General features: G+C 38.8%; 2 protein-coding genes and 1 long non-coding RNA gene across 3 annotated transcripts; 2 read left to right on the forward strand and 1 right to left on the reverse strand.

The window, feature by feature from the left end:
• Window positions 1-119: 119 nt before the first annotated feature.
• LOC307013564 (uncharacterized protein) lies at window positions 120-6,584 on the reverse strand. Its single transcript, XM_079640973.1, has 6 exons — window positions 6,467-6,584; window positions 3,536-3,611; window positions 2,597-2,897; window positions 1,802-1,950; window positions 852-1,131; window positions 120-352 (listed from the first exon to the last, which is right to left on the reverse strand). The coding sequence occupies exons 2-6, from the start codon at window positions 3,597-3,599 to the stop codon at window positions 199-201; spliced, it is 948 nt and encodes a 315-aa protein (XP_079497099.1). The 5' UTR covers window positions 3,600-3,611; window positions 6,467-6,584; the 3' UTR covers window positions 120-198.
• Window positions 3,618-20,240, forward strand: LOC307013568 (fucolectin-like). The gene is made up of 3 exons (XM_079640979.1): window positions 3,618-4,509; window positions 16,619-16,782; window positions 16,969-20,240. Exons 2-3 carry the CDS (start codon window positions 16,632-16,634, stop codon window positions 17,061-17,063), a joined length of 246 nt encoding a protein of 81 aa, XP_079497105.1. The 5' UTR covers window positions 3,618-4,509; window positions 16,619-16,631; the 3' UTR covers window positions 17,064-20,240.
• A 1,138-nt stretch (window positions 20,241-21,378) lies between these two features.
• On the forward strand, window positions 21,379-24,059 carry LOC307013569. The gene is made up of 3 exons (XR_013800983.1): window positions 21,379-21,422; window positions 21,572-21,633; window positions 23,006-24,059. It is a non-coding gene; the product is annotated as an uncharacterized lncRNA (long non-coding RNA).
• Window positions 24,060-24,133: the final 74 nt, after the last annotated feature.

The raw sequence follows: 24,133 nt of genomic DNA on the forward strand, positions 1-24,133 counted from the left end.
AACCATTGCTTTCACTGTTCTTACATTCCCAGAAGGTGTACAAGTCCCGTGTAAAAGCAAAAGTCAAGGCAGACTTTTGTTGCAATCTCCACCAGTAAATCTTGACGTCAAGCAAACAATGAAATTTAGGATGCACATTTTATTTTAGATGCTTTGTGTACACATTACAGCATCTTTGCAAATACATTACATTGAATGCTAATCCAGTGCAGAGCCATACACCTCCACCTCACAGAGGGTCAGGTACTCCTTTCTTCCAGGGATACCTATGTAAACATAGCGGCCGTCCATCCCGTTGGGAACCTGGAACACAGCGGTTTGACCAGCCGGGATGCTGGTGATTACAGCAAACCTGTAGAAGAAGCAGAAATCACTACATTAACCTCAGGAAGGGTTTATTGAAGTAACAGGCTTTTCATTTTAAGTTCAACATGCACTCAAAGCGTCATTAGGTTTCTGCGCTTTACTTGGTTAGAATGTTGGTTGCAGATCTTTTAATAAGGTCTTGATAATGAACAATATTTATATTTCAGTAATGTTTAAATAAATGTTTTCAACTCATGTCACAGAATCACAATGGACGACCCTCGGTCAGGCCTTTAATTTGGCGACCTTGGTATTTGTCCATTTCTGTGATCAGATCAGAACACATTGGAGGAATCATTCATACATGAAGGGTATTCCCGCTCCAATCCTATTTCTTGGCAATGTAAGGATTTTTAATCCAAAATGTATCACCAGGTAAACTTGAGAGAGAAAAACTGAATAATGTTCCTCAAACGTGTTCCAACAAAATACCAATTTAGTGACTATTTAATATTAGTATTGTAATAGGACAGGCTTTAAGTTACCTGGGATTGTCAGCACCATTGTTTACAAGAGAATCTCCAATGCGGATCTCGGCTCCATTGAGTCGTTCGTGGAATGCATCTCGGTTGGTTATCTTTACAGAAAACACTTTGTGTGTTTTGGGCAGAGCCAGCCTCCACCAGGGGTTCAAATCATCTTTTGTGTGAGTGCAGGAACTCTGACCCCAGTTGGAGTCCCGATTCCCATCAATGGCCTTATATGCATTGCCAGTCTCAAACACTGATGACTGTGCGGCTTTTCCTTGAATGGCCAGGTTCTCTTCTGCAACAAAAAAACAAAACAACGATTTAGTTTAAATCAATAACATGTATGACTCCTGATGCAGATTGTTTTTTATTATTCTGTTTCACCATGACTCTCAAAACATTTGATTTAATTTGCCGTCAGGATGAAGGACATAAAAGGGATAACCCCACCATATGTAAACAAATAACTACCATATATTATTTATTATTGGAAAAGAGGAATTAAAGTAATTATACTGTAATCTATAATATATTGAGTCTATAGTTAAAGTTATATATAACTACAACTGCACTAAGTTGAACTAAATGTCAGTTTTGTCAAATTAAACTTTATATAAAATAAGACCTGTTTTAGTAATCATAAGTGACATGAGAGGCTGGTACATCCTTTCTCTTTTTCCTATTAATGGCAACATATTTTACAACTTGAACATCATGCTGGATTGAAGAAGACTTGAAACAAACAATTGAGATCATAAACTAATAGTTACACTCTTTCCATCAGTAATAAATCAAGTGAGTTGCAGGAAAAATGTTCATAGACTTCTACACAATCAGACCTTTAGAAAGAATGGAGGTTTAAGGCACTTCTGCATTGAGTTCACTTTTCAGCCACTTGGCTGATATGACAGTTCCTTGTTTGGATGGAAATCATACATTATTTATGTAAGATCTCAAACCCTCACCAGTTGGGGCATGGTACCCGTAGACTTCCACCTCACAGAGGGTAAGGACCTTTCCTTTACCCGGTATACGCACAGTCACATAGCGTCCCTCCACACGATCAGTGAAAGTCAGAGTGTTCAATCCCTCTACTGTAGAAATTGTACCAGACCTAAAAGAAAGAGAACAAAAGTGAGAAAGAAAGAAGAACATGAATGACATGTTATACCCCTAAGGCTTCAGCAGTTAGATAAAAGGTAACTGGTGATTTCATCATAGACTTCTATACAATCTGAGTCCTTTTTGCAATCAGGGGGGCACCCACTGCGAGATATTAAAGACGATGCAAGTTTAACGCACTTCAGCATTGCCTATATTTCTGATAAGCAATGCAAATAAGTAAAATGACATGGTTGAAACATTTAGGAACAGTTTCTATGAGAATCTACTGGCAGAGGTGGGTAGTACATTTACAGTTCAAAACAGTCAAATCATATAAATACAATTCAACTTGTAAAATGCTTCTTAAAGCATGAATATATCTAGAAATGTCACATACATATGTACATTTAATCATTAAGTACATTTTGCTGATAATACTTTTGTACTTTTCCTTAAGAAACATTTTGAATGCAGGGCTTTCCCTTGTTATGAAATATTTAGAAACTAGGGTATCTGTACTTGTACTCGAGTAAAGCATCTTAATACACCTCTGTCTACTGGTGGTGAGCAGTTAACAGGGGAGAGGAGAAAATAAACAAAATGCTCAGACAGTTACACAAAACAAATGAATCAAATGTGTGCAGGAAATGTCTTACACTGGGTTTGATGCACCATTGTTGTCTAAAGAGTTGCCGATGTGGACCTGTGCCCCGTCAAGCCTTTCTGAACAGCAGTCTCCTCTGTTGGAGATGATGACGGAGGTGACGATGTAGGGCTCCAGCAGGTCCACTCTCCACCAGGGGTTGCTTTCTGTAGTAGTGTGGCTGCACGATCCATAATCAAAGTTATTCTCACGGTTTCCATCAATAGCGTTGCTGGCAGCTCCACTTACGTGGTAATATGTGGAAGCATATATAATCTTTGACTGGGTCGCTTTTCCGCGCAATGCCACGTTTTCTAGTAAAGAGAAAGTTGAATATATAATTATAATACACACATTGGAAAATGGTTTAAGCTACATTATTGTTACCTTTGAACGGTGATCATTAAAAACTATTCCATTGTGAGTTGGGTTACGCTTTCTGAATGTGCAGCATGTTGCTTCAGCATGCACGTGTTGCCAACTTGATACAGATGTTTATCAGTGTTTTTATGTCTATCCATTGTTTTATTTCCAAACACTGAACACGTGCTGATAAATTGGAGATTTAATGTGTTTTCTGTATTTGTTTGTGTCGCTTTGCTGGGATTTCTTACATGGCGATGTGTTCACAGTTACATTTAAACAGTATTACCACAATAACAATAACTAGTTATTGGAGCAGCAACACATACAGTATCTAATGTGAGCAGTGAGATTACAATATGTTATGCATTACATAACTCTTTTTTTGGAGCTAAAGCTATAATCTAGACCAGTGGTTCTCTTATAGAATGGAGACCAGCTCAAGGGGTAAACGAGGTTGGGAACCACTGATCTAGACAATTAAACTTACTTTGTATAAACATGCTTTTCTTGCTAATGGTCAGCCTTACATTCACTTCCCTGTTATGTTTTATAGTGAAGACGTCATATACTAACGATTCATACTCACGATAAGTGGAGGCAGAGCACGTCTCCATGAGGAGCATGAGAAGGAAAACACTGAGTTTCATCATTCTGGATGAGACCTAGGGTAGTCATCAATAGAACATATTTAACATAAAATACATTTCTTTGTTATTTCTGAAAGTCATCATTTAAGAAATGAAAATCAGATCTAAGTGTATTGAAATAGTTCGATTTCAACACCTGAGCCTGTTTTTCAGGTTTCAGGCTCGAAAATGACATTCCCAGAACAAATGACCATATCTTCCCTTTTAAAAGGGTTACATTAATAGTCTTTTCTCTCAAAGTAATGATAAAACTGTCAGTTGGATGTAGAAAAGTCAGTTTCAATATAGATGTTTTTATTTTAAAGAAAATTCAGATTGAACATGGTAAAAAAACTGTAAATGATAGTGTCCGTCCAAAATATATTTTGTACTTATAGTGAAAACTAACCTTAGATGATGGGTTAGTAGACTAAAAGCTTTAGGAATCCAAAGTACAACATATAATAAGTACCATGTATCAAGATTGATGCAAAACAAGTAATATTTGACATTTTTAGACAGATTTAGCAAAAAAACTCTTCTGGGGCCATTTGGGTGGATTTTTCATATCTCTGGCTCCCCCTGCTGGATTTTGACATGTGACATCTCTTTCTAACCGTCAGAGCCAATGGAATCGAGGGGAACTCCCACATAGTCCTTATTTGGTCATGTGTGTGTATTATACTGCCGCATAGCCAAGACCGGAAGCAGCAGCCACTCTGGTGGCTACCATTAGCAGCTAACTTTTGCTCTGTGATTTTTACATAAAAATGGAATTATGGATTATAAATAATTCCAATTATTTCACAGAAACTTTATCAACCTATGGATTAACCGATTCAGCCGCGTTTTTTCTCGTTTTAATGCCATTGGACACGTATTTTGATCAGTTTAACAGCTACGGTGAGACGATCTCCCTAGAAGCTACGTAAAGGTACGTGTTGTGATGTCTGTCTTTGCTTCCCCTGTCGCAAATTCAGATCACTCAGTGATGATACTATAGACTTAAATAATCTGTGGAACCTCAGCTTTAATTGGATATCTTGTATGTGCAGCTACGATAAGTAATAAGGGTACTTTTATCTTGAGTTCTGTGCCAATGTCCGTTAGCATTTTTCGCTAAGGGGTCATTTAGATGCTTCTTATGAGACTTGTGTTTTGTTTTGGTAAAAATGGTTTATATCGTCAATTAGCTGAGATTATTTCCGTTAATCTGGTATAACACATTAATAGGTTCTTAAATATTAAGATCCCCTGAGACACAGTGTCCTGAAAAAAACAAACAGGGTACCCGCCGGGGCTTAACAGGTTAAGACCATGATCCCGCCCCTTATGTCTTTGACCAATGGGAAGTAAAGGTTAAAGTTGAACATATTTAATAAAATAGAATTGGGAGGGATGAACCACTCTTTAATGGTCACAAATGCAGAGCACACAGCACACAGTGAAATGTGTTCTCTGCTTTTAACCCATCCTAGTGCCATGAGTCTAGTGCTAGGAGCAGTGGGCAGCTATTGTAGAGCGCCCGGGGAGCAATGGGAGTGAGGGGGGAAGGGGGGTCCGGTGCCTTGCTCAAGGGCACCACAGCAGGGCAGGAGGTGAACTGGGACCTCTCCAAGTAGCAGTCCACACTCCATAGTTAGGTCTGGTCGGGTACTTGAACCAGCGACCCTACGGCTCACAGTCCAAGCCCCTACTGACTGAGCCACTGCCGGACTAATACAACTGTTAATAAAATTAAAGCTGCAATTTGAATGTATACTTTATAATGAAGACCTTTCACGAAGAACAACAAATAATATTACTTTAAATAATTAACAATGGGGAAGAGCTTGGTTAAATCCTTGACTTTGATTGGATATTCCTTCTCTGAGAATACTTGATTTTTCGTAACCTGTCTGCAAGATACAAAACATCCCTGACACGTATTTATGTATGAAAGACATCAAAAAGTGTATTCTGCCTGATAGGTCCCCTAAAAGGAGGATAGTGCAACACACAATCAGGTGACAGGTCAAAATGCACCAGAGTGAATTGAGAAACTGCAGCAGAGAGCAGGAGTTTGCTTCCTAAAAGGCTAAATTGTACAAATATGTTTTGAGTTTTTTTTCCAAAGACTTCCACTGAGCAGGCATCCCTGATGTCTCTAGGTATTTTTGTTCCATAGCTTTGGGGCATAATTAACGAAAGCTGCATCACCAAATGTCTTTTTACGGCTGTTTCTGGGAACCTCTAACAAACCAGCCGCAGAGGAACGCAGTGTTCTTGACGGCTTGTGGCTGACAAGGGAGTTAGCAATATAGCTAGGTTCTTGCCCATTAGGGCCTTATATGTCAGGAGGGGGACCTTCAAATCAATCCTAAAGTAAACAGGAAGCCAGTAAAGAGCAGCTAAAACTGGACTAATGTGTTCTCTCTTCTTAGTTCTGGTTATCCGCAGAGCTGCAGAGTTTTGGTTGAGCTGAAGTCTGTCAGTCGTTTTTTCGGGAGGTCACTGAAAAGTGCATTTCATTACTTGTGACCTCCGGTTTCATCCCAGGAGTAAATCTCCCCAGATTATTTACCAGAATTTCAGTTTTTGCTTTTACTAATTGTTTAATACATTTTAGGGTGTAAACTTTTTCACACTTCTAGCTTTTCAAATGTGAAGATTTTTTGGGATTTAGAGTTTTCTTTTATATATCATGCTTAAAAACGTTTACTTAAGTAGCATTCTCAATGCAGTATTTTCCTTGCAATGGAGTAATTTACATTGCAGTATTAGTACTTTTACCTAAGTAAAGGAGCCTAGTACTTCTTCCACCGCTGCAAAATATTAATATTAATACAAAATGTTTGAAACATAAAATATTTTTAAAATAAAATAGTAGGAATGAGAATTGAAATGCTTACCCTGATTCCCGCTGAGAACAAAATAACTGAGTCGAAGTGACTTGATCTCAGAACTTCAGGAAGTGTCTGTAGATAAAAACCCTTAAAGCTGAGCTATTTGTTTGATATCTTCCCCCAAAGTCAATCAATAATCATGATCAGCATCCAATCACTGAATGCCATGTAGTATACTCCCAGGCACATGAACCCAGTTCTAGTCAGCAGATCAAGGTTCCAGTGGTCATCTAAGGACAACTGATGAAACATTCATATGAGTTCATGTTTGCGCAACCATTGCTTTAATCACAGAGCGATAACTGCACTGATCCAACAGTTTCATTTAACGAGGATATAGTTTATCACATTGACATATATATTATATATATATATTGTCTTATAGCTACAAATGCAAGAGAAACATATGTTTATATGATGCTGTGTGCAGAGGTGGGAAAAGTACTCAGATCTTCTAGTTAAGTAAAAGTAGAAGTACCAGAGTGTAGGAAAACTCTGTTACAGTTAAAGTCCTTCATGCAAAATGTTACTCAAGTAAAAGTAGAAAAAGTATTATCTTCAAAATATAGTTAAAGAACCAAAAGTGAAAGTAGTGATTGTGCAGATTGGTCCATTTCAGAATAATATGTATGATATGTTTTATAATGATTGATCATGAAAGTGTTCTCAAAGCTGGTGAAGGTGCAGCTAGTTTGAATGACTTTGTATACTGCAGGGTAGCTGGTGGATTTACTCCAGGTGGAACTAAAGTCTGATTCAACACTTGATTATATTAAACTTCATTAATCCACATGTTGCTGTAGTTGTAGTTTTCAAAAGTTGTTGAAATGTTTCTTTAGAGGCCAGCAGTGTTTTAAGAGTCTTTGGAAAATTCTCTTCCCATGTTTGGAAGCTTTGAAATACAATTGTTACTGCATATCATTCAGCTTTCAGCAGGCACACTTTCATTCTTAATCCAGTTACAAAATGACAGAAAGAGTTGTGTTTTTTACGCCAAACAAATAGACTGCCTCTAACTGTGCCCTGTCAGAACCTTTTTGTAAATATCCGATTTCTTTGTGAAACACAACTGTACGGCCTTAACAAGGTTCTCTGTCTGTCTTATTGTATTTTTTGCCAAAGGAAGTCTTGTTATTAATGCTTTCTACAGAAAAACACATAAACAGCTCAGGCATACAGAGGACACTTTGTTTGGGCCTCCAGACATACATTAGTTGTGTGAACTTTAATATTGTCTGTGGCCCTTCAGTTATCAAGATACCACTCTGACAGACATGATGGGGATTGATCTTCTGATCTAACTTTGGGTAAGAAAGCTTTCAGATGTCTTTTTTAATATTTATCTGTATTTAATAAATAAATAAAAACTTGCCTTCAGAACCATTGCTTTCACTGTTCTTAAATGATTGATAGAAACAAAGTATCAGTTGTTTTCTTATGACATAAGACAAGCACATTCGAAGAAGGTGTACAAGTCCTGTGTAAAAGCAAAAGTCAAGTCAGAGGTTTTTTTTGGGTGGTCATTTGGTGCAATGTTGATGCAATCTCCACCAGTAAATATTGACTTCATGCAGACAACAACATTTACATTTTTATTTTTGGATGCTTTGTTCACACATTACAGCATCTTTGCAAATCCATTACATTGAATACTAATCCAGTGCAGAGCCATACACCTCCATCTCACAGAGGGTCAGGAAATCCTTTCTTCCAGGGACGCCTATGTAAACATAGCTGCCGTCCATCCCGTTGGGAACCTGGAACTCAGCAGTTTCACAGAATCACAATGGACGACCCTCGATCAGGCCTTTAATTTGGCGACCTTGGTATTTGTCAATTTCTTTGATCAGATCAGAACACAGTGGAGGAATCATTCATAAATGAAGGGTATTCACGCTCCAATCCTATTTCTTGGCAATGTCAGGATTTTTAATCCAAAAACAAATTTAGCGCCAGGGAAAACTTGACAGAGAAAAACTTGTAAATTCCCTGGGATTGTGAGCACCATTGTTTACAAGAGTATCTCCAATGCGGATCTCGGCTCCATTGAGTTGTTCGGGGACTTCTCATCGGTTGGCTGTAAAATAACTAAAGGCATTAAATAAATGCAGAGTAGTAAGGCACAAGGCAATTCAACGTGCTTTACAAAAATGAAATACATTAAAATTGCCAATGTGAAACGCCACAATGAGACAAAACACAAAGTGTTTGACCAAACATTCCCTCTCAAGTCAGAACTGAGGTCAAATAAACAGTCTCATAGCCCAATATGATCAGTCCACCAGGATCAAAATAATGAAACTAAATATCGGTCCAGGCAAACCAATGAGCACCTGCATGTGTGAATGAGAATGGCCCTGACACCATTTCAGCCCAGATTTAAAATCCTGGCAGGACAAGTTCCAGCTCAATTCTCGCACTGAACACAAACAAGTGAGTGAGGGACTGCAATATAAGAGGGAAAGAAAGAGAAACTTTAAAACTGTTCAATTGTTATGATGTGTAAAGACTGATATTGTTCTATAATCGTCTGAAACTGTTAAGTCATGATGTGAAACGGTTAACAAAGAAAAAGGGAAACTCAAGCTGCTGCTACACTTTATTTTATTTATCTAAAATCAAGCACTTTTAAGATGCACACATTTTCAAAAGCCATTTTATTTATTTTCTCTATTTTATTTTTAAATGCAGCCCGAGAGGAACATTACACAGTATTTAGTGTATATCTGTAGAGTTCAATGTTAATTGACAATAAATATTGTTGGTTTTGAATTGTACTTTCTTTATTTGATTGGCAGTCAGTTGTTGATTACATGCAGACGTTGATAAAGCTGCAGGCTACTTCAATATATCACACTAATTCATAAAGCAAGTTAGACATTTTGATGTTCCGGACCTTTGCATGGGGACATTTTCTCTAACTGGACCTCGTTGAATTTTTGTTGAATACCCCTGGTATAATATGTAAGCAAGTAGGGCTATAAACATTCTCAAAATGAAATCAATGTCATTCTAGTACCTCATTCACACCAACGGTGTTTCAGGGCCGGTTCGGAGCTGGAGCCTGAAAAGCACCGGGGTTTCCTGTTCACACCGCAGCGGAGCAGCCTCTTAGCTCCGGAATCCGGTTCGTTTCAAGCACCAAAAAATTGTCCGGCCAGAGCAAAAGCACCGCATACGTCACGCTTACGTCGAGGCGGGGGCAGAGGCAGGATCAACTCCTGAACGACAACAAAAAGCCGGCGTTTTATCCAGTTTGTACACAACGATGGAGAAACTTAACAAGAGTTTCAGAGTTTCAGTGTTTCTGCCATAGACTCGACTGTATATATAAAGGTTTCTGCTCATGGTGAAGCAACGTGTCTGCGTGTTAAGGTGGAACCTGAGCATTCACGTTGATCACCTCTCATTATAACTCATTATAAAATTAAATGAAAGATGCAACGTTACTCCACACTCATGGTTCAGTCTAGGGCTGCAACTAACGATTATTTTGGTAGTCGACTAATCGGTCGATTATTTTTTCGATTAGTCGACTAATCTAACGATTATTTCTGTCACACCCTCCATCTCTGCTTCCTGTGGGCACGGCTCCTTTTCCGGGCTCCAGTGCATGTTTTACCTCAAGTCTGCACACCTGTGAATGTCACCCTGTTGTCCAGTCCCAGGATCAATTCAATCGCATTTTATTCTTGTAATTTCGCAGACCCTTGTTAATTATTATTTTAAGTTTGGAATTAATTACAGCGTCCATAAAGCTCTAGTGTGCTCTACTACGCTGTAAGCTTGGCGCTGTTTAGCAGCTCGTTGGTGGACACGCAGCCTCAACATAACTGAAATAGCGTTTGCTTAGCAAGCATTAACCATGAGACGTTCTGTTTTCCAACATGTAAGCTAACGTAAACATGACTATGGCTAACTTGCTCAAACTTACCCATGATCCAAAGTAGCAGTCCTCACGGTTCCAGGGTGCTTGCGTTTTAAATGCTCGTGCATCACTGTAGTGCTGCCGTGGAATGCCAATTCCCCTTTACAAATTCTGCATTTCAATGACTTCTTTGGCTTGTCGTCTGTGAAATACTCCCACACTTTCGAAACTCTCGGTCTCGCTTTTTTGAGCTCTTCATCACCCTCATTCTCTCTCCTTTCCGCCATCGTTCGTATTCTTTCTTCTTTGTTGTTAGTACAGAATGCAGTCATGGCAGACAATGGAGAGTATACTGCCCCCAGCACTTCCTGTAGTGCATTGCAGTTACAAATGAACATTTGCGCAATTTTGAATTAACGTTACCGGCTCTCTGATTGTTTTTATACGACGCGTCGACACTAAAATTCCGCGTCGACGAATTTTTATGATCGACGTCGTCGATTATGTCGACTAATCGTTGCAGCCCTAGTTCAGTCCACCTTAAGAAATAAGACCCACCTCGGAAGCAGTTGTGTTTTAAAAAAACCTTTATTGAAACTATACTTTTTTATAAGAATATAGACCAAACCACAGAAATGACTCCGGAAAAGCTGCAGATAGAGCCATAAGAAATGAATGCAACTGATTTCATCCGCGCGGTTTGGCTTTATGAAGCAGGCACGCAAACGGTTACGTCATGACGCAATGACGCAGCACCAGTCGGACTCTGGGCGGTGTGAAAAGAGCCAGAGCTAAACCGAAGAACTGGTTCTGAACCTGAAAAGCTCTAGCACGGAGCTTGAACCGGAGTTGCGTTGGTGTGAATGAGGTATAGGAGATGATTTTAGAAAGAATTGATTTTAGTTTTTTTCTTTTGCATTGTGAACTTCTCCAGTTCTTCACTTAATCAAGACGAGAGCCGTACACCTCCACCTCACACAGACTCAGAAACTCCTCCCGTCCTGGGATGACTATGTTGACGAAGCGACCGTCCATCCCCTTACAATCAAACGCACCGGCACCACCTGCAGGGATACTTGTGATCACAGCACACCTGGCAGAAAAGCAGAAATTACTTTGTCGAGTTCACTTAAGGTTGGTTTTGTTGCTTTAAAAAAGTGCACTGTTGGCCACATTGGGGCAGCAGAACAAACATTGCAAATACAGGACTTTGGTCACTCACAAAGTTGTGGCATACATGCAAGCAAACATTTGTCTTTTTCATCATCTTTTGGCCACCTGATGAACTCTGTACTGGTCTCCGCGTGATGGAAATATATTGCTCTCAGCTGCTCCAACGCTCCACTGTGTTCACCGGCTAGTTATTAAATGTGTGTGTGTCTGTACTTTGGTGGTGAGCAGCTAGCGTACAGTCCGGGATATCTGAGGTTTTTCTTATTTAAGCAGCCGAAAGCAACGCTACGATAGCAATCATATTAAACCAAAAATTGTCTAAAAAAAAGTCCCACATAAACCAAAAGCAATATACCAAAAGAAGCGTAAAAAGCTGATAATAATAATTTTTATTTTTCGTCAGAATTTATGATGGCAACCCTGTCTCTTAAAAATTACGTTCCCACAGAACTAAACTGCATTCTCAATTACGTTTAGCGAGAAACGTATTTTCTCCCACGTTACGTTCGTTATGAACGTATCTCAAATACGTTTATTTTCTACATATCTTCTAAAAACATATTTTCTCCCACGTTACGTTTCTTATGAACGTATCTTAAATGCGTATCTTAAATACTATTACTTTCTACATATGTTTGCCATTTATTGTCTTGCTTGCTTGTAATAATAGTCATTTATAAATATCATTTTAGAGCACACATTTGAAATCAGTAGGCGAGGCTGTAATTTCGCCAGCTGTTACTCTCATGAGCGAGGCAGAAAATAAGAGTTTTAACATGCCAAAAAGCTGCTGTGTCGTTTATTGCACCTCAAACATTAAAACAAATCCAGAGTTACGTGTTTCTGAACTTCCTCTAAGAAGAAAGGACAGTAACGGCCCGTCCACACTACAGCTTCGACAGCTTCAAAAACGGTTTCCAATGCGTCTGCCCATTCACTTTGAATGGGGTGACGTCACGTTGCCTCGCTTTTCGCCGAACGAAATTGTGGGTAGCATAGCGGTCCGTCTCCGCCGTCTCCGGCGGCAGAAGTTGAACAATTTTCAACTTCTGCAGCCGGAGATTCCGGAGTAGCCAGCGTCAGCCAATCAAATCCCGTTTACGCAAATCTGACAGTTCAAGCGCTAGCCAATCACCGCAGTTCATTTCCTCATATTCCAAACGAGAAATTACGGTAGCAAATCACCCGGTTCTTTACGACCAGAACTATTTACTGGGATACAAACCGGAGGAACCAGGCATGGAGGGAGGTGGCAGAGACAGTGGGTGAAACTGGTAGTTTTTCGCCTGTTTGGGGAGTTTATATATATATATATTTAATTTAGTATTGTACGGAAAACAATTCCATACAATACTAAAAAGGATCTGACCAAAGAAAAAGGTTCAACATCCTGTGAGACTTGATATATATCTATATCTATATATATATATATATATTGCTCGCATAAAATCCCCGGGGTTTTTTGCTTTGTATGCCGGGAGCGGGACATTCATGTGATTGGTTGTTGGTCGCGGTGCTCGAATAAAATCCCCAAGATTCAGACACGCCCAGCTCCAAGCTTTTTTTGAAGCTGTAGTGTGGACAGGCCGTAACAGAGGATCTCTGTGGCTTCAGGCTTGATCGCCGTTCAAATGACAGCATTGGTTTCCCCAAAAGTGGGAAGGGCTCTCATATATTATTCAAAACCATTCTATTTATTCTAACGTAAATTACATGCCAGTGTTTTATCTTTTTATTTCTTTGTTTTTATTTTAAATCGTATAATGTCTGACTTTTTTTGCCGTCTGTGAGGAAAAGAAATGGGGCTCAGAGCCTCAAAATACTGAAATCTGTATTTTTTAAAATCTTTTTTTCCTACTAATTTGTTATTCTTTTCTAAATAACACGCTGTTATTTACTCAACAATAACACATAATTATCCTTGTTTTTATTTATTCGTTTAATTCCATAATCTTGGGCTTTTTAGCACACTTTTTAGCCCTAAATAAAGTCACAGGAAACAGACGTAGGCCTATAAAGGACATTTTGAGCGAAACACACCACAAACCACCCACTGAACAGATTACCCAAGATCCTCAGCTTGAAGCTCGTTGATTGGATGTTTTAGCCGCAATGCATGTTGGGATATGATGTTAATGTGATATGATATCCGAAAACATTTAAAAAATAATACTTTATTCCGAGTGTTCTTGCTTTTCTCTTTTGAAGTAATCACATAACTGCATTTAATACACGGTTCGGCTGCATTAAATATTACATATCTACCGTAGTTCTCTAATTATAGAGGCCTGATGAGAAGACTTATAGACAAACATGAGGAACTGCCGCCAACACTGAAAACGTGACGTGGATCATAAATATATCAGAAATTAAACAACATCTTACATTTCTTTTCACACAACACGTCTCTTCGCAGTATCAACACTAATTTGGCTGACTTTTATTTTTGATCCAATTGGTAGATAGGCTGTATTTACACCATAAAGGTACACAGCTGATAGAAAGGGACACCTGGTGGTTGAAGCATGTTATTGAATTTCATTATTTTTATTATTAGATATTAATAGGATCCCTAAAAAGTATATTCATTACTCATTATTCTCAACTAATAGTTAATTAAAGACTGTATATAATGACTATTTTGCACATCCCTTTCAAAATTTCAAGATTTTCTAAGGTTTATTGACATCATATTCACAAACGGTGTAGTTATGCAATGAATGAAAAACTTGGGTCGCAGGTTCCTCAATAGTGCATTACAAGACATCTATCAATATTTGTGCATACCTCCAGCAATGTTAACTATGTTGAAGCACTTATTTTAACTAATATTATACATATGTATTATACTCTTATAAGATGTATATAGATATTTCATATCCGGCCTTTTTTAGGTATTGAACAATCAATAAATAAAGAACACAGAATTATTAAATATAAAACACAGAATTTGTGTGATTATACTAAATGATTTACAAATAAACACCACTGCATATTTAAAACTGTTACACATGCTGATGTAACGCAAATGTTTCCAACTTGGGATCAATAAAGTATATCTTATCTTAAGATGATCGATGGCTACTGCCATATTTGCAAAATGTGCCTCTGAACCTTGACAAGTGCATGTTTTAGGCTTATCAATTAATGTAATGTAATGTTATCAATTAACAACAGGAGGGGTCACAGACATAAGACCAGCTGTTAAATAAAGCTCTTCTGACCTTAGCTGGCATGTGGGTATATATTAATGCTGCCCATTAAGGGCACAAGCAATTTTCACTCATTTATTAATGATATATTTTAAATTTGAGTGTTTCCTATCCCCTAAACCTCCAGGGATGTACACAGTATACTGGCAACTTATTATTTTGGGAAATACGAAAACGTCTTTTAAAACTACAACTCCCAGTAGAGACGTGCCATAGATAGAGAACATGTTGCAAAACACAATATCGATAGCAGCGTCCCTAGCAACAAGTAACAAGTAGTTAATAATAATAAAAGACATTTAAGAAAAAGGCATTTTAAACAGTCATTAAAAAGCAACATAATCTACCTGCATTGCATTACTCTAAACGTGTAATAACGTGCTTTAACCAGTAGGTGGTTCCGGTTAAAAAGCTGTCAAGTTTACAGTGTTAACAAAATAAAATATACTGCTGTTTCTGGTTTAGTTTACAACGGATATATTTAGTTATTGTTTTGATATTTAACACAAAAGCGATGGAAAAAACCCACAGCAACACAGAAAAGATGGTCTTAACATGACCCAGCGGTCTAGTAGTTAATAAAAAACAATAATATCAAAACAAAATATTACAACTAACTTTATTGTGAAATTCAAACTGAACGGTAAAAGAATAGTTTCCGGTCTATTCTGAGCCCGATCACTGTAGATAAATAAAAATAAAGAACTAGGACAGATGTGTAATATATTTAATGCAGCCGAACCATTTATTACAATGCATTAATGTGATGACTTTCAAATAGTAAAGCAAGCACTGCTGAATAAAGTATGATTTGATCTTTTATGAAATGTTTTTTTATTATGGAATGCAGTTGGAGGTCAACCAATCACAGAGCTTGAGAACTAATCACGGGGTTTGTCAAACAGAGAAGATGGTGAAGTCCTAAACGATAGCTGGGGATTCTGGGTAGTGTAGTGTCTTCTTCCATCCTTTACTCCGAAAAAATATTTGTTTCTCCGAATCGAAGGGGAAAAATAGAAAAGCATTGCACACAATCTAAACCAATCAATGTTGTGTAATTAACAAGGATAATCTGGTGTTTTTTAGTCGATGAGTAGTGCAGATATCACTGTAAAATCAATCGACAGTAAGGGGAATACTTACTTCCGGGTGTACATTTCTCCGTTATCCAATGGGAATGGACGCTCACATTGCCTTTAAGGGCAGCCGACACAAACGAATGCCGTGCTTCCATGAGCGTCAAATCCCGCCGCAGATGGGAATACATTGCAATCAGTTGAAAGCTATTTGCGTCCCTTTATGAAGCTGAAGGAGCCTAGGAGCGTCACAACTGCACGCCCGGGACCCTGACCAAACGTCGCTCCTGGTTGATTATGGAGTGAGAGTGTGTTGCCAGAGGAAACATACAGCAGAGAACTGACCCCTTGGTAAATAAGGTAATTGTTTGAAAAAGAAAATGCACGTAGATTACAGATTTTTCATGGAGGCATAAATAAACATTATTGTTGAAAAAGCTCTATCAGACAACAATTGACCAATCAAAACTTGTGTGTGTTGTGGATTTTTCACGATATAGTGTCAATAAAATATCCAGTGCTGTTGATTGGGATGCTATTTATTTTTAATTAGTGACTGATTCCAAACATCTTTACCGAATGAACTCAAAAGGAGGTGATATGTCAATGTTGTGTGGCAAAATGGCAAAACATTGATTTTTTCAGGTTCATTGATTACATTTTTTTTTCATCCACCAAATATTTATTTATTTCAAATATCTCATTCATAGAAAATGTGGCCTTGCGTGGAAAAGCAAGCCAGTCTGGGCGTCATCCAGACCATTATGGAGATGCAGACAAAGCTATTGATGGAAGCCGTGAACCTAACTATCATCATGGTTCAATGCAGCGCTACTAGCAGGATGACCAACCTCTGGTGGAGAGTGGACCTGCTGGAGTCCTACATCGTCACCTCCATCATCATCACCAACAGAGCAGACTGCTGTGTAGAAAATACGGGGAAATACGTTATACTCTGTGAGGTGGAAGTCTACGGGTATCGTGCTCCAACTGGTGAGAATTGAAAACAAAGCCACTACATATTAGATCTTCCAAGTGTTGAATCCTCATCTATCTATACAGCTGACATCACACCAGAGTTAAAGCTCCATGAACTTGAATGAACAACAAAGGCTAAATGCAGAGCATCATGAAAACTAATGATCAATGCTGATGTTTGCAAATGTGTTCTGTTTGCAGGAGAGAACCTGGCACTCCAAGGAAAAGCCACTCTTTATATGTCTATGGGGGAGGCCGTCCCAAAGCTTGCTGCTGTATTTACTCCCTCCACGTGACAGGAGGGAGCCTCGTTGAGCTGCGAGTGTGGCTACAGACGGAGTTCACTCCGCCACGGAGGGGTAGGGTCGAGGGAGTGGTTTGGGATTGGGCCTCAAAGTCAATATATATAAGTGGTCATGAACACATCTGTCCATCAGAGTGCTGCTGTGCCTCCTGTCATCATTAATGGACGTCTCTTTAAAATGACCGCTCAGAGGAGAGGAGTTCTCATTTCTCTTACTGACTGCTGCTTCCCCTCCTCTCTCCTCGGTTCCCCTCCTCAGTCCTCCGCTCGCATCTCCTGTGGGCGGCACCAAGTCTCGAGGAGAGGAGTCGAGGATAGGAGTCGAGGAGGGGAAATTTGAGTATTGAGAAACCTCTCCTGTCTTCTGCACAGCTAATCAGCAGCTGATCGGTATCTGCCTGTGCACCTGAGTCTGATGGCTGATTGGATCCTCTCACCCTCAGCTGGCCTATCAGCAGCCAGGGCCGACCATAAAGGAGGCACCCAGGAAGTCTTCTCTCTCTCACCCTGGGCCTGTTGCTGATCAAGGAGCCTGCAATTGACTGCCTTGTTATGAAAGTAATTCTACTTTGTTTGTTCTGACCTTTGATAAATGTGTGTGTGTTGAGAGGTGGGGGAGTTAGGTAAGTCTGGGGTACCCTGTACATTTCTCATCACGTAGGTAACTAATGTTAAGATACACTAGGTTAGCGAATTGTTGCCACCCCTGTATTCTGTTTTATCCAGTTCTGAGGGTTTTTGTTTGAGTTTTGGTTTCAAAGGATGGATGTAGAAATAGGCCTGGTTTTGTTATGCTTATTTCTTTTGTTTGGCACAATCTCCTTTGACTCCTCCTCCTCACACAAAGAGTATTTCTGTTTAATTTCGGTTCAGTTAGGTTTACAAGGAATACAACTTTTGTCAACCTTTACACTGACTCCCTCATTATTATTGGTTGTTGTGTGTTATTGTCTCCAGGTCCCCTAGACCTTAGTGGGGACGTAACACTCTCCATGAATGCATACCAAAGCCAAGCAGAATCCTTCAAGTTGCAAAGTGCATCTTCAATGCTGTTTCAACTGTTTCATTTATAGAGAATGTGGCATTGCAGAGTGAACAAGTAAATTAGTTGGCATAGACCTCATGTTAAATCAGCCAATACATTAAGGTCAATACGTTTCCATATAATTATATTCATCCATGCCAATCAATGTGCACATAAGTCCATCACATTTTGATCGCTTCTCTAGTTGTTTTTAGTTTTTTTACTTTTCAGCAGTAATATTATGTTCCTGAGAATGCAAAGTACACACATTATCTAATCAAACCAGGAAGTTGTGACTTAAATGATCCACTTGGCAGATATTAAACTCTTCCTGCAGATGTTTCCCTGTCACCTGTCTGTTTAAGGCCAGCAGGTGGAGCTGTTTCACACAATCTTCTTTTTTAATGTGTACAGCACCATCTTCATCTTCAAAAAAAGATCGCTAGAGATTGTTTTTAATGAGGCATGCAAAGAAGTGTAGGCTTATTGAGAAAAGGGATTATTCAGGTCTAAAAACAGGTAATTGTATTCATGCTTTTCTATTCTGACAGAATACTGCCTGGGCACACAGATAGGGAGACACATTTGGAAAGAGTTGGAGAAAATTGTACACAAAGCATACAAAATTATACGTAGCTGCCATTTCTCTCTGACCTACAGGAGCATAACATTCAGAATTTTGGCCAGATAATTGTATTTAGGCATCAGGTTAATCACTTAAGGATTTAGCTCTATAGTTGACTTAGTACACTTTCTCAATTAGCTGCCATATTATATTATTTATGTTGATTATTTTGACAAGTGTTGACCTGTGCCCTGTTTTACAACTGGATGCTTATATATTTGAATGAGAATTATCTGTTGACTTAGCAATAAAGTTTTTCACTTCTTAATCCAAATGAGCTTTATCTGCCCAAAGCACAAGGTAATCTGTGGGTAAATCATCAATGAATAACAACATGGACTATAACTGCATTTGGTTGTGCAACCCTGTGTTGCAGAATAACAAAAAGGATTTGAGTAACATTTGACTCAATAGGTAAAAGTTTCCAACTAAAACTCTGTATGAACAATCTGAAACACATCTTTCTGCATGGATGCATAAATAAATAAAAAATGACTATTAAAGTTATATCTTATGCTTAAAAAGTACAAGTTAATCTAGCCTGTGATGACCTTGTGTCTGTTATTGCTGGACACCCTAAACACATTTCCTTGCAACCAATTTACATAAAGTTTCAACTGATGAGTTAAATATCAAGCCGTGGTCAACACAGATTTGAACTGCATTCATTAAAATGAAGAAACGTCTAATTGCATGCATTTCCTGTTCCTAATGGAGCTCTCCTCTGCAAAGACACATTTATTAAAGCTACATGTGTATTAACTCCAACATAAAATACAGTCAGACTCACCGGCCTGTTAACATCTTTAGAAATATTCATATACGCTATAAATTGGCAAGTCATAAGAAGATTGGCAGTTATTTCAAATGTTAATGAGATTCTGTGTATAGTTGCAGAAATAACAACTCTGTGATAAACCATTCCAGTTAATTTTATGTTGCGTTGTATCCTTCTATACAAAAACTATTTAAACATTTGCTAATGCTAGCTGGTGGTGCATCGTTCAAGTGTCAAAATATATCTCCACAACTTTACTAGACCCCTCCGTTGTTTTCTGCAGTTTCATCTCACCTCAACATATTGTGTTAATTTGGCCAACACACTAAGGTAAATCATAATTCATATCATTATTCATTAATGTCGATCAGAGTGTACAGAAGTCCATCAGATGATCATCGTTATCTTATTAAGATTAAAGTGGATCACAATCGCATAATATCAAAATCCTCACACAATCAATCGAGGTCAATCAGTTTTCATAATATTCATGTAAACCATTGTTGACAGCAATCCATCACACTTTCAGTGCTTCTCTAGTTTTCCTTTGTATATTTATTGACCTATTCTCTCCCACTTTGTCCTCATGTGGTTTCAAACTGAATTGTTTTGTTATGCCTTTTCAGCAGCAATCTAACCATCCTGAGAATGCCAAGAACACTCATTACCTTATCAAGCCGGGGAGTTAGGCCCAATGAGATCCACCTGGCAGCAAACCAGCAACATAAATATTTTCTAACTCTGGTGTTTTATTTTTATCTGACCAGAAAGTACGACCATATTTTGTGTGGAATTGACAATAAACAGCAAGTGAACACAACTGTTGCGCCATGTCTTAAAAACAAGGCGTAGCTTATAAAAGAAAAACAAATCATAAACAAAGTCAAAGTCACCTTTACTGTCAATCTTTCAGTTTGTGTGTACAGACAGAGGGATCAAAGAAATGTTTCCAACAATCCCGAATAAAAAAATACAATTATACAAATATGTATATCCTATATATACACAATCGACAGACACATATAAATATGTAAACCTGCATATTTATATTATTGCATATTGCATTCTTCATCAGCATTTTTTTCAACTAAGCTTAAGGTAATACACTTGTATTAACTAATGTAATAATATGTCTTTCTGTCTGTCTGTCTGTCTGTCTGTCTGTCTGTCTGTCTGTCTGTCTGTCTGTCTGTCTGTCTGTCTGTCTGTCTGCCTGTCTGTCTGTCTGTCTGTCTGTCTGTCTGCCTGTCTGCCTGTCTGTCTGCCTGCCTGTCTGTCTGTCTGTCTGTCTGTCTGCCTGCCTGTCTGTCTGTCTGTCTGCCTGCCTGCCTGTCTGTCTGTCTGCCTGCCTGTCTGTCTGTCTGTCTGTCTGTCTGTCTGTCTGTCTGTCTGTCTGTCTGTCTGTCTGCCTGCCTGCCTGCCTGCCTGCTTGCCTGCCTGCCTGTCTGTCTGTCTGTCTGTCTGTCTGTCTGTCTTCCAGTCTGTCCGCCTGTCTGTATTTCTGTCTTTCGTTCTGCCTGTCTGCCTGTCTGTCTGTCTGTCTGTCTGTCTGTCTGTCTGTCTATCTGTCTGTCTGTCTGTCTGTCTGTCTGTCTGTCTGTCTGTCTGTCTGTCTATCTGTCTGTCTGTCTGTCTGTCTGCCTGCCTGCCTGTCTGTCTGTCTGTCTGCCTGTCTGTCTGTCTGTCTGCCTGTTATCATTAATATAACGTTGTAAATAGTTGCTGATCCCTGCTTGATACACATAATAAGCCTTATCTACATACAAGGACAAAAACAAGCCATAGATGGTCAATCCTCAACAAACGACAGAATGTGCCACGATAAGATGTGCACATAAATATCCCTGTGATGTCCTATTCAAATCATATTCATAAAAACACAACATAAAGAGCAACTCCTCGTCTTCTTCTGAATAAAGTCAAGGTGTGTGGTTGTTGAATACTGTTGCTTTTGGGTATATAGTTTGAAGGGTTGTTTCATATTTTGTGAACTTACTCTGCACTGACATTTAAGGATTCACACATGTATTGATATTGAGTCATGTAATTAACTTTTATGTTTGTCACCATCAGAGCAATGACACACATTTCAGTTCTGCTTCTCCTGCTGGGGACGAGCTCAGCTTACACCTATCGTAAGTAGGAGCTATGCTTACATGTCATATCTTTGTTATAAAACATACAAATCCCCCTGTGATCTGGCCAAAGCTGCTTCAAGTACTACATAAAAAAACAATGAGAGATAAGGGCTCTATTTTAGAGATCTAAAGTAAATGGTCTTAAGTGCATTTTGAGTGTGTGTCCTACTTTTACAAATGTTTTGTTTAACTGCCTACAACTGGGCACAAAGTAAAGTTCAATGGGCTCGTGTTTAGTCTCTTGATTATTTAAATGCGTATTTTGGACAAAACAATAATTTTGCCAATTTTTTTTATCAGACTTTTGTTGCAATCTCCACCATTAAATCTTGACGTCATGCAAAGTGTGATTTCTGCTTCTTCTAGCAGGTTTTGGTTAATCACCAGCATCCAGGCAGGTGAAACTGTTGAGTTGAGTAAGCCATGGAAAATACTTATTTCTAATTGGCTGACGGGTGTACGTTCAAATGGTATCTCTAATGAATAGCCAATAAAATACATTTCATTTTTGTTTAGCGAGTTAAGCAGCAGGTGGCGCAAATTCTCCATTTTGAAAAAAAAACATTAAACCATTGCAGAAGAGATGATGAAGCAATTCAAAGAGCACCAGTTGAAGTTTAAACAGTGAAAAACAACGCGTGAAGGTCACATGAGATCTATGTGGAGCACTGAGGTGAATTATTTTATTTTCTATCATTTAATCATCTCATCGGCGTAGCAGAAGCTTCAGTGGACATTTGAAGTCACATGCTTTAAAATTAGTGTGGACTGTACCGACTGAAACTGACGGCAAGGTTAATTATTGTGGAAGGATGGACTCCATCCTGCAAAAAAAAATGTGGCGCAGAGAGGGAAAGGGAGAAAAGAAAGAAGCGAGGAGGATGCACCGAAATGTGCAAAAATCACTGATTTATTCAGAACCCCCCCGTAAGTTATAGAATGACGAAGCAGAACAATAATAAAACATATATAGTAAAATATAATATAACAGTATTTACATTGCATTTGATCTGGGGTTAAACTCTGGATTGTATTTTGCACTAAAGAGGAAATATTATGTAAATGTTCAGGTTCATAGTTCTATCTCCTCTAATGTGGCACAACAGCCTATATATCACACTACAGAAGAGGGGAACCCCCTACAAGCATAATAGGACCTCTTTAACTGGTGCTGGAACGAGTGTTTCTGTATGGTTAAATCATGGCAGCCTGTGTTCTGTATTTGATGGTAACCACTCATGTGTGCATTTTAGGACATGGTTATGTATATATATTATATATAATCATTTAAAATATCTAAATTGACTTGAATTGCAGGACAAATAGTGTGTAATTCTCATGAACTTTGTCTTCCTTTCTCTTCGCTCAGGCCCGGGTGCAGCATGCCAGAGATCTGGGACATTGAGGATTCCCAAAACGTTGGTAAAGTTCCCCTTTGCACCCACATGTCCAGAAGCTCACGACCCCACTTCACCACAGTCTTCTCCAACGACATCTACAAAGTTCTCAAAGTCTCCAAAGATCTCAGATAACACCGTGAGATGGACTAGTTCAGCACCTGTTGATCTTTCACTAGGTTTTGATCAGTCACTGCCATTGCTGCTTTTTACTCGAAGCCCAACGGTCCCCCCTCTTTGCGGTGCTCTGATTCACTGAGCGGTTGGACATTTCGCCTTGACTTCTCAGTATCTGTGGACTGTTGCCAACCATCTTTACTGCTGCATTGTTTTCATACAGCAATGTTTCCATTACGCCAAAAGGTTTCCTAGCTTTTTATTGTTCCCTTGGTTCTGTCATATAGAATCTTTACTTTCGGAAATGGTGTTTTCAAAGACATGCTGTTCATACATCAGTATTATTTCTTAATGTTAGGAATTTATGTTCTTTGACTTTGGCTTAAGAAGTACATTTTGTCTGGCAGGCCCAATCATCGATGTCCACATACTGTGAAGCAATACCCTTTGCAAACTTGACAAAATCTGACTTCTTCTATTGTTCTGCACAGTGTTGATCTGGGGAAAGATTCTTCTGTAGTACGCTATTTTTATAATTTATAATTCTTCCCGAGAGTTACTAATGAACTCACTTAGGTTTCCCTCTCCCAGCTATGGGATAGCCAACTGAAAGCTAGCTGAAAGCCAACTGACAGCTAGATTCCACCGTAAAAAAAAAAACATTAATTCAATTGCAGACTTTCCCCATGAGAGGGCGCTTTCTACAGAAAAACACATAAACAGCTCAGGCATACAGAGGACACTTTGTTTGGGCCTCCAGACATACATTAGTTGTTTGAACTTTAATATTGTCTGTGGCCCTTCAGTTATCAAGATACCACTCTGACAGACATGATGGGGATTGATCTTCTGATCTAACTTTGGGTAAGAAAGCTTTCAGATGTCTTTTATAATATTTGTCTATTTTGTCTGTATTTAAAAAAAAAAAAAAACTTGCCTTCAGAACCATTGCTTTCACTGTTCTTACATTCCCAGAAGGTGTA

The sequence above is a fragment of the Notothenia rossii genome, assembly GCF_949606895.1.
Source record: "Notothenia rossii genome assembly, chromosome: 7".
Taxonomy (NCBI): Eukaryota; Metazoa; Chordata; class Actinopteri; order Perciformes; family Nototheniidae; genus Notothenia; species Notothenia rossii.

What these genes read in the sequence shown, in the direction of transcription:
- LOC307013568 (XM_079640979.1), top strand. Translation starts at nt 16,632, where the DNA reads ATGACCAACCTCTGGTGGAGAGTGGACCTGCTGGAGTCCTACATCGTC. An exon ending in CGGGTATCGTGCTCCAACTG is followed by an intron (nt 16,783 to 16,968) that starts GTGAGAATTGAA and finishes TTCTGTTTGCAG; the next exon opens with GAGAGAACCTGGCACTCCAA.
- LOC307013564 (XM_079640973.1), bottom strand. Translation starts at nt 3,599, where the DNA reads ATGATGAAACTCAGTGTTTTCCTTCTCATGCTCCTCATGGAGACGTGC. An exon ending in AATGGTGCATCAAACCCAGT is followed by an intron (nt 1,951 to 2,596) that starts GTAAGACATTTC and finishes TCTTTCTTTTAG; the next exon opens with GTCTGGTACAATTTCTACAG. An exon ending in AATGGTGCTGACAATCCCAG is followed by an intron (nt 353 to 851) that starts GTAACTTAAAGC and finishes CTTCTTCTACAG; the next exon opens with GTTTGCTGTAATCACCAGCA.